Source organism: Vipera ursinii (genome assembly GCF_947247035.1).
Source record: "Vipera ursinii genome assembly, chromosome: 3".
Classification (NCBI taxonomy): Eukaryota; Metazoa; Chordata; class Lepidosauria; order Squamata; family Viperidae; genus Vipera; species Vipera ursinii.
In genome coordinates this window covers 81,589,274-81,604,500 of record NC_139516.1, presented here as the reverse complement: position 1 = coordinate 81,604,500, position 15,227 = coordinate 81,589,274, and the positions used below count along the sequence as shown (strand labels likewise).

At 36.7% G+C, this 15,227-nt stretch overlaps 1 protein-coding gene across 3 annotated transcripts in view; it reads right to left on the bottom strand.

Annotated features, from left to right (window-relative positions):
- ZNF326 (zinc finger protein 326) overlaps nucleotides 1-15,227 on the bottom strand; it is a 34,892-nt gene that overhangs the window by 5,682 nt on the left and 13,983 nt on the right. The window contains exons 4-9 of one of the 3 annotated variants that reach the window (XM_083358868.1): nucleotides 13,156-13,351; nucleotides 10,194-10,228; nucleotides 6,620-6,704; nucleotides 3,062-3,176; nucleotides 2,129-2,276; nucleotides 939-1,038 (exon numbers count right to left, since the gene is read on the bottom strand). In XM_083358868.1, coding sequence (XP_083214994.1) covers nucleotides 939-1,038; nucleotides 2,129-2,276; nucleotides 3,062-3,176; nucleotides 6,620-6,704; nucleotides 10,194-10,228; nucleotides 13,156-13,351 — 679 coding nt within the window. The remainder of the gene's footprint in view (nucleotides 1-938; nucleotides 1,039-2,128; nucleotides 2,277-3,061; nucleotides 3,177-6,619; nucleotides 6,705-10,193; nucleotides 10,229-13,155; nucleotides 13,352-15,227) is intronic. The other 2 variants (XM_083358870.1, XM_083358869.1) reach the window with 2 other exon arrangements.

Here is a 15,227-nt window from a genome sequence, read left to right as displayed (position 1 = left end):
GACATCTGAGACTTGGTCAAAAAGAAAGTGAGGATTCAATATATAAAAGAGAAGCAATATGGCTTTAAGTTAAAAGGGGGACAGCCATACTTTTCCAAGTATTCGATTACTGCATAATATAAAAAAAGCGGGGAGTAGAGGAAGAAATTACAAGTACATATAAGTAACTCCTCAATTAAATGTAATTGGGACCAGAATATCCATTGCCAAGCAATGCAGATGTAAAGTGTGTAACAGGACTACACACTTAGCAACAGCAATCCTGGCACTCTTGGTTACCATCAATAAATGAGGATTTCAGGACATTAAGCAAGAATCTGTCCATGTCTTCCTACTTGCTCCCAGCAAGCAAAGGCAATGGAGAAACCTACGGAAAGTTACAAGTCCTGGGTAGTTCGCCAGAAGGCCAGCAGGTCGGTAAGTGGTTGCTGTGGTGTAAGTATGGCCAGAAGTGGACGCTGCCTGGTGAGCACTATGGAGCATCAGATCTCCATAATCTCATGCTCCACAGTCAGGCTGCTTGGGGACAAAAAAAAGCAGCAAGGGCGGAAGTAACTTGCTAGCTTCCCTGTTGACTTTGCTTGGGGAAATCAATAGGGAAAAATCACAAATGGTGATCGTATGACTGCAGGAAGCTGCAACTTGTGTGTGAATCAGTTGCCACGTTCCCAGTTTGTGATCAAGTGACTTGCATAGGTGCTGGGACAGTTGAAACTTTGAAAGCCTGTCGTATGCCCTACTTGCTCAGCTCCCTTGTAACTTTTGAACAGCCACTGAATGAGGGGCCGTTAACCATCTGTAGTGAGAATAAGAGCCTTACTGTCATCTATCCACTTACTGGTAATAGAATCTAGAGACAGGTATTCAAAACATACTGAGTCTATATAGAATAGAACAGCAGTGTTGAAACAGAACACCTATTCTCATAGGCTACTTGCCTTCCATTACATCTTTTTCAGTAATCTGAGCAGCTTCCATTTGGCTTGTCGTCTGCTGTTTACGCATAGCAGTCTTCTTAAATTTATTCACCATGCACTCCTAAAACAGAAATTAATATATTTTTGGAGGAATCAAAATTATTTTCACTGATTCCCTATTCATCTCCTACTTTGTGAAATTCTAGATTCATCAGTCATGATGAATTAGAATTAGTGAATGAATTAGTGCAGGTTCGCATCCCACCAGGCTCAAGGTTGACTCAGCCTTCCATCCTTCCGAGGTAGGTAAAATGAGGACCCAGATTGTTGGGGGCAATAAGCTGACTTTGTAATAATGCCGCTTGGGGTGTGTGTGAAAGCCCTAACAAGCAGGCATATACATAGAATGAAGGCTACTGCTAAGCTTGTAAGCCGCCCTGAGTCTTCGGAGAAGGGCGGGATATAAATGGAATTAAAATAAATAAATAAATAAATAAATGATTCAAATATCTATGAAATTAGGGACAGAATAATATTATTTTCTGCAATAGTGGAGTCCTGTTCTCTTCCCTTCCTCTCACGCCTTGACAAGTAGGACATAAATTGTTTCCACAATAGAATGTGGGGGAAAAATCAAAATTTTTACAGCCAGAATAAGGCACTTCTACAAATCGCAGTAACAAAAGGCTCTTGGCTTTGTGGTACTGTATAGACCAGGGGTAGGCAACCTTGGCTCTTTTATGACTCATGGACTTCAACTCCCAGAATTCCTGAGTCAGCATAGCTGACTCAGGAATTCTGGGAGTTGAAGTCCTTGAGTCATAAAAGAGCCGAGGTTGCCTACCCCTGGTATAGACCCAACAACCTTATCACATGGCAGACTACGATCAAATGGCACTATGAGGAAGGCAAAAATATGTGCCTAAATAGCCAAGCAAGGGTGGGATTAAGCAGTGGTGAGGGGTGTGGTAGGGCAGAAGAGAGAATTTATCATCTGAGCTCCATTTCAGGAAATGTGTTAGGATGACAATGTTAGAAGATCAAATATTTTTCAACATGCGCACAATGAACCTCATTAAGTTAAAATCATATTGTACAAATATTTCTTAAACAGGTAACATCATTGTTTATGATGATCGGGTTTTTTTTAACCTAGAAGATTAAGCTGATAATTATAGCTCCCTGGATTTACAGAATTAAAAGTTACTCACATGCAGAAACTCCATCACAACTTTGTCAAATTTGGTCTGTTTCTGAATGTGATCTAAAGTCTCCTGGTGAACAGCACTTTCAAGATGAGCTTCAATGTCTTTCTCTTCAAATGTTCGAAATTTACAGAATGAGCAGGTGAATGCCATTCTAGCGGAAGATACAGGCACATTGTCAGTGCAACATGTAGAATAGCTAACTCATCAAAGTTTAATGGAATCAAGAGAACTAGATACTCTGATCAATGAAATTGTCTTATCAAACATTTAAACACTAATGAAAATGTATCCCTACACTTAAAACATTTTTCAGCTATATGACAAATGTAGCCATCACAAGTGAGATTGTGAGTTAAGTGTTTTGAAGACCACGAGTTTATGGACAAAGTGAAATTTGAATCTAAAATTTTCTGGCTCAAATCTTTAGCTACCATACTAGCTTATAAAGCAAAATAAAAATGTGTAATGGGTTTTTTAAAAAACAAAAACAAAAAAATAGGGTTACTTAGTCTGAACTGTAAGAAACCAGACAACCATCAGATGGCACCAGAAGGTTAGAATTTTCTTGTCTCTGCTATCTGGATTTTTACAGATCAGATTTGGTAGCACCAGGAAAAAAAACTGCCTTTGACAAAACTACACCTTTTCACTATTGAATCTAAATAATTATCAAGGTGACTTCTCAGGATGGCTTACTGGGATTCTATTCTTGTCAAAGATTTCTTGGAGATTTCAAAATATTTCCTGGATATAATGGCTTACTATTGGCTTACTATACCCATAAATCACCCTTCCACCCCGCAGGAAAACCCAGAGATTTGAATACACAACACCATGAAACAAACAGAGTCAAGGCTGTTTAGGGTAAATATTATTGTTATTATACATGCCCTTGAATTATGGGTGGGACAAATTGACAATATTTCCACCACAAACCTGTAACCATCACCATACTTTTCACTATTTTTCTCCCTCCTACGCCTTTGTTTCTCTCTTCTTGCCTCAATTCGACGTTTTTCTTCCTCTTCATTTTTTACTTCTGGCTTGACGCCTAAAAACAATTAAGAGTTAAATAAATCCTTAGGTTCTAGACTTTAACCAGGGGAAAATGTGAACTTACCCTACCACCTTTCAGCATGATTTAGAATCTCATAAGGAGGGATAATTTATGCCATGTGTGATGATAGCATCTATTAGGATGTTGTTGAATTAGAAGGGGAAAAAAATGCAATTTTCAACACTTCGTGATACATATATGTTAATTAAGGGCCATATTCATAGGAATAATATCCAGAACTAAGCCCAGCCTTAACGTGCCAAAATAATAAAAGCACTAAGTAAATGCTGCGAATAACAGTGGGAGATTGCCTCAATTGGAGGGCCTATAATTACCATAACTGCAGGTTTATTGTTAAATAAAATTTGCTAAAACTTAATATTTACTGATTTTATTGTGAAGACAGCTTACAGAAACAGACAAGAAAATGCATGCAAGATTTTCCAAAATGAAATAAAATAAAAAATAAAAAGGGGAACTTCTGCTGTGAGATGGACCCAGCCTATTTTGAGGCTTTGCCTCTTCCTAACCACATCTCCCTGTCCTACCAGCTCCGGCAGGAAGGGTGTGCTCCAGGTCCTGTCCACTAGAGGCCCATTCGGCAGGACCCAAACAACATGCCCTTTCTATTGTGGTTCCCACCCCGTGGAACATCATCCCCCCTTAAGGTAAAGTTAGTCCCGTCATTGTTAAGTCTTTCAGAAGGACCTGCAGATGGGTTTTTTCAGCACATTTGGAGGTCCCTTGGTTGTATTATGTCTAATGCAATGTTTTTATCCTGCGCTCTTTCTTTTGTTTTATTTTTTGAAATGTTTTTTGTGCTTGTGTTAGTTGTATGCCACCCAATCTTACATTCAGTGAGATGGGCAGCTTTGTAAGTTTGTTTAATTAATTAATTAATTAATTAATATAAAAAATAAAAAATAAAATAAAATAAAATAATAAAATAAAATAAAACAAAACAAAATAAAATAAAAAATAAAATAAAATAATAAATAAAATAAAATAAAATAAAATAAGAAACTCAAGAACAGACATCCTGATTTTCCCTACATGGCTAGGGAAAATCAACATACACATTAAAATGTGCGACATTCCTTATCTTTCTAAACATCTGTTTGTATGCCAGGAAAAGTAACTTCAATATTTTTCTCTATTTAAGGGGCTGCTTTCTTATAAGGGAGGCATGCTTTCAGTCCGTATGTCAAATGGGAGGTTATCTATCTGGACATCATTTTCAAGCAGCCAAACAGCTGCTCGTTCCCTCCTTTACTTTTCACTTTGAAATAAAAGTCTACCTTATTAAAAACAAGTATTAATAAGCTATCAATTTCCCAACTGCCAAACATCAACTAATGTGGAAATCATAACTGAAGCATTACACAAATACTTTTGGAAATGATTGTATAATTTCCATTCCCTAAGCATGAGCAGAAAGAAAGATACGAATCTTAACAGCACAGAAATCAGGAAGGTTTTCTGACTCCCATTTGTTGAACAAGAGACGCACAGCTCTGTCAACTTCATAAATTATACTGTTGAAATTAAGCAAGCTTAGGACGACCAACATAGGCAGTCCTTGACTTATGACCACAACTGAGCCAAAAACGTCTATTGCAAAGCGAGGCAGATGTTAATTGTGTTTTGCCCTATTTTACGACCTTTCTTGCTAAAGTTAAGTGAACCACTGCAGCTGTTGTTAAGTTAGTAAAAAGGGTTGTTTCATGAATCCGGCTTCCCCAGAAACTTTGCCTGTCAGAAGGTCGCAAAACGTGATCGCATGAGCCCAGGGTAGTTGCCAAGCTTCTGAATTTTGATGATGTGACCATGGGGGTGTTTCAACGGTCATTAAATGTGAAAAACGGTCATAAGTCACATTTTTTCCAGTGCCGTTGTAACAATCACTAAATAAACTGCTCTGTAAGTCAAGGGCTCCCTGTGCTGAGTTTGTTGTGGAAGAATTTTGAGTTTTGTTTCATTTGAATATACGAAACAAATTCCAGGGCCTCCAATCCTTTAGTAGTAAGTATCTGTATCTTACACCAGGCTTTAGTTAATGAGCCTTAGTTTCCTTTTAAAAGATAAGAGAGATACATAAGCACACCTGGTCATATACTTCCAAGCTGTAGCGGCAGTAGCATTCTATTTTACAGAACAAACAGCCCTCGATGTCATACATAGCCTGGCCCAGGCCTAGGGCACTGCTAACCTAAAAGCCTTGGTGCTCCTAGAGATTTTGAATCCAGCCTGCAGCCTACAATCTTCTCTGTAACACTAACAGGCTTATCGAAACAGAAGCAAACTGCCATTCGTGTTAGGTAAAGGGTCCCCCGCACATGCGTTCTAGTCGTTTCCGACTCTAGGGGCCGGTGCTCATCTCCGTTTCAAAGCTGAAGAGCCAGCGCTTGTCCGAGGACGTCTCCGTGGTCATGTGGCCGGCATGACTGGACGCCAAAGGCGCACGGAACGCTGTTACCTTCCCACCGTAGTGGTCCCTATTTTTCTACTTGCATTTTTACGTGCTTTCGAACTGCTAGGTTGGCAGAAGCTGGGACAAGTAACAGGCGCTCACTCTGTTAGTGGGACATAAATTTAAGCCTAACGGCTGACCAAGAAAATCTGTGTGGGGAAAAAAAAGAGTAAGGAGAAGAAAGAAACAAGCCGTGATCTACCACAAAAAAACTCTGCTTATCTTCAGAATGCAGTCCAACACTCCCCCCCCTCCGGTGATCGTGGAGCTTGATAATAAAAAGGAGATGATTCTCCACCACTGATCTAGCCCCTGCCATATCCCCAATGCCTTCCAAAATACTCCACAGGGATAAACTTACAATGTTGCATCTTACCTCTGAAGCTTAAAGGGTATGCAAATGAAATCTTGCTTAATTTTGTAAGTTATTGGCTTGACTTCTGCAGAGAGACATTGCTATATCTTGGGTTTCAAGATCAGCAGACAAATTTAAATCCTAGCCTAGCACAGTCCTGGAGAAGGGATGCTCGAGTCCATATATGAACTTCACACCTCTATTTGAAGAGTTGAGATTGCAATATGTAAACATTTGCTAAAGTACCATTACCTAATAGATCTAAAAACTATTACACTAAATAGACTTTCAATTGGAAAATGGCACAATCTGAGGGAAAAATAAGTCCACTTAGTTTCATTATTAAGAGTAGTCCAGATTTTTATCAGTTCAAGGTAGTTTTAATGGAAAGCCTATTACACAGTATGAGATATGTCCACAATTTTTCAAAACTTCATGTAACAAGTTCCCAGCACATTGTATATCATACAGATTAGATCCAACAAATCATAACTAGGGAAAAGAAGTTTAGGATAAAATTTCAATTTCAGATGCAGGGTTTTGATATTTCACCAGGTGAAACTGTAAAGGCATTATATCTTGAGTTTTACCTGATAAAACAAGTAGGCTTACCTTCAAATGCCTGATCAATGCCATCATAGGCATCTTTTGTAAAATCTTCATCCATAATTGTGTCACAAGCTTCAGCTTCATTATCCTAATGAAAGGTCAAATGCACAAGTTTCCAGAGTAAACAGAAGAGCTGACAAAATGTGCCATATTATTTCCAATAAAGGATTTTAATCCAATTGGCTGAAGCAATTAGCTTCAGAGGAGATAATTTAAGCAAGTCAACTCCAGGTCATTAAATGGAGTTAACGTGTGTCAAAGAGTCACACATCAGAGTGTCATGTTTTATATAACAGACGATTTAAATGCCGTATTTAATGATTTAATGTAAACAGTATTTGGGGTAATTGATTTATTCATGATCTGATAGCATTTCTCATCAACTGAGTGTGTCATATACAAGGACATTTGTATCTCGCTCTACTGTCAAGGCTAAACTTGAAGCAATTGTTTCCTTTTTCAAAAACTGCTGTTCAGCTGAGAAATGAAAATGTTCTTCGGCATCATTTTACTGGATAGTTACATGTTTTACTATATTGTTTTTTCACTTGATCATCCTTCATGCATTGAAATGTAAATGCAACAGTCCTATCCATCCCAATGGTGTTTCAGGAAGTATTTGCCCTCAAGAACAGTCCTCTTGTTTTTTTATTTATTTATTTATTTGGGGGGGGGGTTTGTGGTACAGATCAAACCAAAGCTCCTCTTCACATCCCATCATCAACTGCAGAATCTTATCTCATACATACACCACTTACAAGCAGAAAACAGCGCACTAGCATCTTTGTTCCGTCAGGCTTGAATAAGTGGTAAGATGATATTGCTATGGAATATCAGACTCATATATGTTTTAATGTTTTAGCTGCGCAAGTTTCTTTATAAATTATATTGTGCGAATTGAAACTACTTAAGAGTTTGATATGACGAGTAGTCAGTACTGGTTATCAGGAGTCAATACTGACTTGATCACAATCAATCAATCACCACTATAAACTGTCAGCTGCCTAAAAAGAGTTCAAATGATTAACTATTTTTATAAATGTATCTACAGAGAACTCAGATGTAGTTCAGAGATTCTGATGTATTTTTTTTTTAAAAAATGCAGCTTCATACCAACTAAATCGTATTTCAAACTTTTAGTGTGTCAAGGCATTGACAATGATCTCGACTGAGAACTCAGATTTAAACAATGACAGGCGAATCTTTTTTACATAAATGAATGGTCATAATATGGTCTAAGCTGAAAACTGCTTGCCTAGCAAATTTGAAGACCTGTTATTTTTCAGTGAAACCAAGTCTAGACTAATTCAATTTTTTTTTGTAAAATGCCACTTCAAAGCTTTCAAGGTTCCTGTTTTAGTTTTGTTCAATACATTTAAATACTTGTTACAAATTCAGACTTTAAAATTACAGATAGTCTTCGACTTATAACAGTTCATTTAGTGACTGTTCAAAGTTATGGCACTGTAAAAAGTGACTTACGACCATTTTTTACACTTATCATCATTGCAGCATACCCATGGTCATGTGATCAAAATTCAGATGCTTGGCAACTGATTTCATATTTATGACAGTTGAGGTCCTGGGGTTATGTGATCCCCTTTTGTGACCTTCTCACAAAGTCAATGGGGAAGCCAGATTCACCTAACAACCATGTTACTAACTAAAAAATTGCAATGATTCACTTAACAGCTGTGGCAATAAAAGTCATAAAATGGGGCAAAATTTACTTAACAAATGTCTTGCTTAGCAACAGAAATTTTGGGCTCAATTGTGATCTTTACAGGTGAAACTCGAAAAATTAGAATATCGTGCAAAAGTTCATTTATTTCAGTAATGCAACTTAAAAGGGGAAACTAATATGATTATGGCTTACAGCTCATGAAAACCCCAAATCCACAATCTCAAAAAATTAGAATATTGTGAAAAGGTGCAATATTCTAGGCTCAAAGTCTCCCACTCTAATCAGCTAATTAAGCCACAACACCTGCAAAGGGTTCCTGAGCCTTTAAATGGCCTCTCAGTCTGGTTCAGTAGGAATCACAATCATGGGGAAGACTGCTGACCTGACAGTTGTGCAGAAAACCATCGTTGACACCCTCCATAAGGAGGGAAAGCCTCAAAAGGTAATTGCAAAAGAAGTTGAATGTTCCCAAAGTGCTGTATCAAAGCACATGAACAGAAAGTTATGTGGAAGGGAAAAGTGTGGAAGAAAAAGGTGCACAAGCAGCAGGGATGACCGCAGTCTGGAGAGGATTGTCAGGAAAAGGCCATTCAAAAGCATTGGAGACTTTCACAAGGAGTGGACTGAGGCTGGAGTCAGTGCATCAAGAGCCACCACACACAGACGGATCCTGGACATGGGCTTCAAATATCGTATTCCTCTTGTCAAGCCACTCCTGAATAACGACATCAGAAGCGTCTTACCTGGGCTAAAGAAAAACAGACCTGGTCTGTTGCTCAGTGGCCCAAAGTCCTCTTTTCTGATGAGAGCAACTTTTGCATCTCATTTGGAAACCAAGGACCCAGAGTCTGGAGGAAGAATGGAGAGGCACACACTGCAAGATGCTTGAAGTCGTGTGACGTTTCCACAGTCTGTGTTGATTTGGGGAGGCATGTCATCTGCTGGTGTTGGTCCACTGTGCTTCATTAACTCCAGGGTCAACGCAGCCATCTACCAGGAGATTTTGGAGCACTTCATGCTTCCTTCTGCAGATGAGCTTTATGGGGATGCTGATTTTCCAGCAGGACTTGGCAACTGCTCACATTGCCAAAAGCACCAAAACCTGGTTCAATGACCATGGGGTTACTGTGCTTGATTGGCCAGCAAACTCGCCTGACCTGAACCCCATAGAGAATCTAAGGGGCATTGCCAAGAGAAAGATGAGAGCCATGAGACCGAACAATGCAGAAGAGCTGAAGGCTGCTATTGAAGCATCCTGGTCTTCCATAACACCTCAGCAGTGCCACAGGCTGATAGCTTCCATGCCACGCCGCATTGATGCAGTAATTGCTGCAAAAGGGACCCAAACCAAGTACTGAGTACATATGCATGCTTATACTTTTCAGAGGTCAGATATTGTTCTATGTACACTCCTTGTTTTATTGATTGCATGTAATATTCTAATTTTCTGAGATTGTGGATTTGGGGTTTTCATGAGCTGTACACCATAATCATCACAATTATGACAAATCACAGCTTGAACTATCTTGCTTTACATGTAATGAGTCTATCTCATATATTAGTTTCCCCTTTTAAGTTGCATTACTGAAATAAATGAACTTTTGCACAATATTCTAATTTTTCGAGTTTCACCTGTAAATTCAATATTGTTAGAATTGGTTTTTTTAAATGTCTCTGGATTGCAACCAGAGCTTCAAAAATAAATTCTACCTTCTAACACTATGGTACCACATGGTGCTTCAAAATTCTACCATGAAGATCAAGAAAAGTTACTATGAAGACATATATCTCTGCTTCTTTAGAAAACGGTTTTGAAAAATTGAGGTAGTTACTACTTTAATGTACTGCAATGCCTGATAAAAAGTACAGTATTTTCCAAAACTAGATTTTTACCTCTGCAGTAGTTTTCTTGCTTGGAGTCCTTGGGTCTATTAGCATGAAAGGAGGAAGAAATTCAAGAAAATCAAACTGCAATTAAATGTTTTGTCTCACCTAGCAATTATTTTAAATCCTTGGAGAACTGAGAAAATAGGAATCTTGGACACAGAAAATCAGACAGAAACATTAAAGAAATGGGTATATAATAGCCTCCTCTATAAAAAAAAACAGGAAAAATACAAAAAAAAATTGACACAGTGGCCTATTTCTCTTTTTCAAGCACTGAAAATACACCAAAACTGAAAATGCAGTAGACCATGTGGGATTATAACATCATACTGTGTAAGTGGTTTTCCATTAATTGGTTATACACCTTTTACCTTCCATTCACAACTGTTGCTTTAATCATATGCAATATTAGTCTCCACAGCATTGTACCTAAGAAGAGCAGTGCAACTTTCTACACCTATTTTCAATCCAGGAATAAAATATCTGAACAATTACACTGAACAATTAAAGACATTTCAATAGACAACCAACTTGAAAACAAGGAGAAAACAAGGAGGAATTTGTAAACAATATTTTAGATTAATCTGATTAGAATTAAGAGTGCTTAGTAGTAAAAGAATTGTTAAAATATATGCTTTTAAATCTCAAATAAAAAAGCAAAAGCTAGTTTTTCATAATATGTAATGTCATCAATCAAATGGAAAATACAATTGATTCAATTGAGAGAATTTATTGTGTAATTGTTATTTATTATAATAGAGACATATCTATATATGTATGTTTTGTTTTATATTCAAGAAGCGGATGAACTCTAAAAACATGGTAAAAGGAGAGGAAGATAAAATACACTGGAAGGAAAAACATTGAGAAGAAGATACATAGATAGATATAGAGAGATGGGGGGGAGGGGTTTAGCCTAGCCAGGTATTAGAATTTTCATTAATGTATTCAATACTTATATAAATATTTATTAAACTGGCAATCTACATATATTACGAATACATTCTACAAAGAGAAAGCATCAGTATTTTAGATTATAGCACACATATAACTGGTAATGCTCAAGTCATAACCATTTTTTCAGTGACCAGTGCAAGTTATAATAGCACCGAATGAATGGATTCATATTTGGTCCTCAAAGTTTCGGCCACTATAGCAACTCACATAGCCACATGAACAAAATTCAAACGCACGGCAATCAGCTCGCACTTGTGATTGGTTGCAGGATCACATGATCACCATTTACGACTTTCCTTGCCAGCTTCCAACAAGCAAAGCTAATGGGGTAGGCAAAGTTACAAATTGTTCAGGTGAGTCTCGTCCACCCTTGCCTTTTTTTGCTCACAAGCATGACATTCTCTTTCTCCTTTCACTTGCACATACCATTGCCCTCTTTCCTCAGCTTCCCTGCACTCACACAAACACATACTCAAGCACCTCACTCTTTCCATCCTCTCGTTCTCTCTCTCTCTCTCTCTCTCTCTCTCTCTCTCTCTCTCTCTCTCACACACACACACACACACACACACACACACACACAAACACACCCTAGCCTCCCTACATTCGCACACACCTTGTGCCTTTTTTACTCAGCTTCCTGAACTTGTAACTTGCACACACTCTATGCTCTCTTTCCCTGGCCTTCATATGCTTGCAAGAAACCCATGCCCACTTCCGTGCCCCCTGCACCCAATTTTCCCAGTCTTCCCGAGACCTCTCCTCCAGTTTCTGCATGGCCCGCACTGGGTTACACTTTGTTCTATTCTCTTTTATTTAACCTCTTCATTGATATTAGCTTGCAGTGTTGCAGGCTAACTCTGCCGACTGCCAGCAGTTTCTTCCTGACCGGCTCAAGGTTGAGTCAGTCTTCCATCCTTCTAAGGTCAGTAAAATGAAAACCCAGATTGTTGGGGGCAATATGCTGTGTAAACCACTTAAAGAGAGGGCTGTAAAGCACTGTGAAGCGGTATATAAGTCTAAGTACTATTGTTGTATTTTAAATACTTTATTAGTAAAAAAAGCATTCTGTCAATTTTTATTTTCTCAAATCTCTTAACACAAATCACTTTTTGACTCATCCAATCAACATAATTATTTAAAGGAATAAAACCCATGCATCCTTAAAAGCATATATTTCTGAATGAATTCCAATAGTAATGTAACTGTGCGTAGAATATGTTTAATTTGGGAGGACTATTATTTTGTTGATAACAGTCCTACAGCATCTCATGTAGCAAGCAGTCTTCACAATAAAAAGTCAGAATATGAATGAATATATATATATATATCTTCACAATAAAAAGTCAGAAAATATATATATATATATATATATATATATATATATATATATATATATATATATATATATATATATTCTCATCAGTCAGTCATACCCTTTATCTGAGATTCGAACCTGGGCTGATTATATATTAGGCAGTTGTTTTAACTTCCTGAGCCACAGGTTCTTTCTTTTATTAGCTAGAAGGCAAGGGAAATATGTGTTAAGAATTTGTCAAGGCTTTTTGAATGCACCTTGCTAATTAACTCTTTCTTTCCTGCTTTGGCCTGACTCAAGGCTTATCCACAGGATATAGTCAACTTATGACAGCTCATTATTTGTGTAAATTATTCAAATTGCTAATAAAGAATTTGGGAGGCTGAGAAGATCATTTCGAACTTATTATGTTCTCATCAGTCAGTCATACCCTTTATCTGAGATTCGAACCTGGGCTGATTATATATTAGGCAGTATATATCCTTCAAAGTATATAGGCACAAAATTAGTGAAATATCTTGTAACTATCTTTCAAAAATTTTAATTTGTGCCACCAAGGTCAATCCCTATGTACAACTGGTAACAGAAGGGGCTTTGAGGCTGGAAAATGAGGAACAGCAATGCATTATAAATGTATCCTCTCAGAAAATGTTAAATAGAGCTGTAATTCACATCTTTCATTCAATTACTTACTAGGTTTGTTTTGGTTCATCTTCACATTAGGTTTTGTCAGTTTGGGTTTCTTGATAAATGTCCCACCTGGTTTATTATACGGCTGCTGTATCATTTTTCTCTTTATTCCTCGTGCAGCTACTGCTGCAGAACTGGGTTTGTTATGATAGTCTACCACAATTCCAGGTCTATGCATGCCTCCAAAGTCTCCCATATACTGTAAATAGGTGAAGACCAAGTATTAGAAAATGATGTGGCTGACCATAAACAAACTAGCTTACATAAAAACATATTTTAAAATATTTTAACTCACGAAAAAATGCAATACTAAGTTAACACACATCAGGAATGCAAACTGATTAGTTTTTAAAATATTTGACTTAAAAGTGGATATATCAAATGGATTTCTGCTTATTCAAAATCATTGGTCCAGACTATGAGCCTTGCTAGAATTTTACCATATTCATTCTCAGGATTCTCAAATAATGCCTCAAACAAACAGAATAAAAATTATTTCTACAAAACAATAATACAAGAATGCAAACTTAGGGAAAAAGAGAAAATAATCATAAAAGTCTCTGAAACATTCATAGGTTTTCTTTTACTATGATTAAAAAAGTTTTAAAATAACCTTTTGATGGTTTAAAATTTGCTCATATGTATGTAAGATTTTCTGTGTAAGATATTGTCTATGTTTAAAATAATTTTTATCTCTTAACGCTGTAATGGGATTCCAGTTTCATACTTCACACTTTTTGCTTATATAAAATACATGTTATTTTCAAACTTTATTTTTCCTATCTCCCTTTTTCTCACAGTATGTATATGTTATTCACTATTCAGAGTATAATCTCAAGCATGTCAATTCAGAAATAAGTGCTACCAGCAGGAAGTTCAAACTGTACATGGAATAAGTATCATTGAACTCATGGGAATTTCTTCTAAAAATACATGGAGAAGATAAGTTTATTGTTTTGAGGTAATATATATATATCTCATATTTTCCTATTTTCACTCAAACAGTAAGTTCCACGTAAGTACACATAGAATTTTTTTATGTGAGGCACGGATTTTAAAATTATATAAATATTATAAATATGTAAAATAGTCCTGTATTAATTTAGAGTAGATAAAAAGCGAACTTTTCATAAAATGTCTTTTCTTTCCCCCCCTCATATAACAAGCAAACCGAATGCAATGCATTAGCCATATTAAAACTGATTAGAAATTTTACATCTTTATCAACAGTTCAACCCAATCAGCAGTTTGTGTGTGTGTGTGTGTGTGTGTGTGTGTGTGTTTGTGTGTCTACACACACACACACACACACACACGTGTTGAAGAAATTGCATTATGTATGTAATCTCAACAATTAAAAAAGTATATAAATATTTGAAGGAGCAGTGAGAAAAGTTAAATATTAGCCCCTCTTAGATCGAATTCTTTCCAAAGGAAAAAATAAAATTTAGAATATCAACAAAGTGGTTAAAAAAATTCTAATCTTAATTTGGACATCTATCTTGTAATCAATAGAGCATACATGATTGAATTCATTGATTTAAGGCACTGAATGACAGAAAAAACTGAAGACAAGGAATGAGTATAATAGTTATAATTTAGGCTGCAATCTGTAATACTTACTTGGGAGTTAGTAGCACTTACTTCTGAATAAACATGCAAAGATTCTACTGTTCACTGACAGTAACATGTAAGATAGGCTCATCTGACTGGATGAGTGAAATTATATAAGCAGAAATGAGTAAACTGCCATAAATATTTAATAATAAAAGTTAGACACAATAAAGGCAGTACTGCTACACAATATTTCTTTACTTTGAGTTGCATTTATTCCTAGCAGGCCACAATGTGTTAAGAGATCATTATATTAAGTAAATCCATGCATATGTTCTATATTTCACTTTGTAACAAACTGGGCTCTAGTAAATAACAGTCTAGTAATATTCTCACCCTGCATATTACATACATCAAAAGGCACTTTCTAGGTGATGTACATTTGCACGAGCAAATATTTTCAGAATCTATTAAAGGTGCAATGCATTTCACATAAACAAGCAGCTTATTTCTTAAAGTAG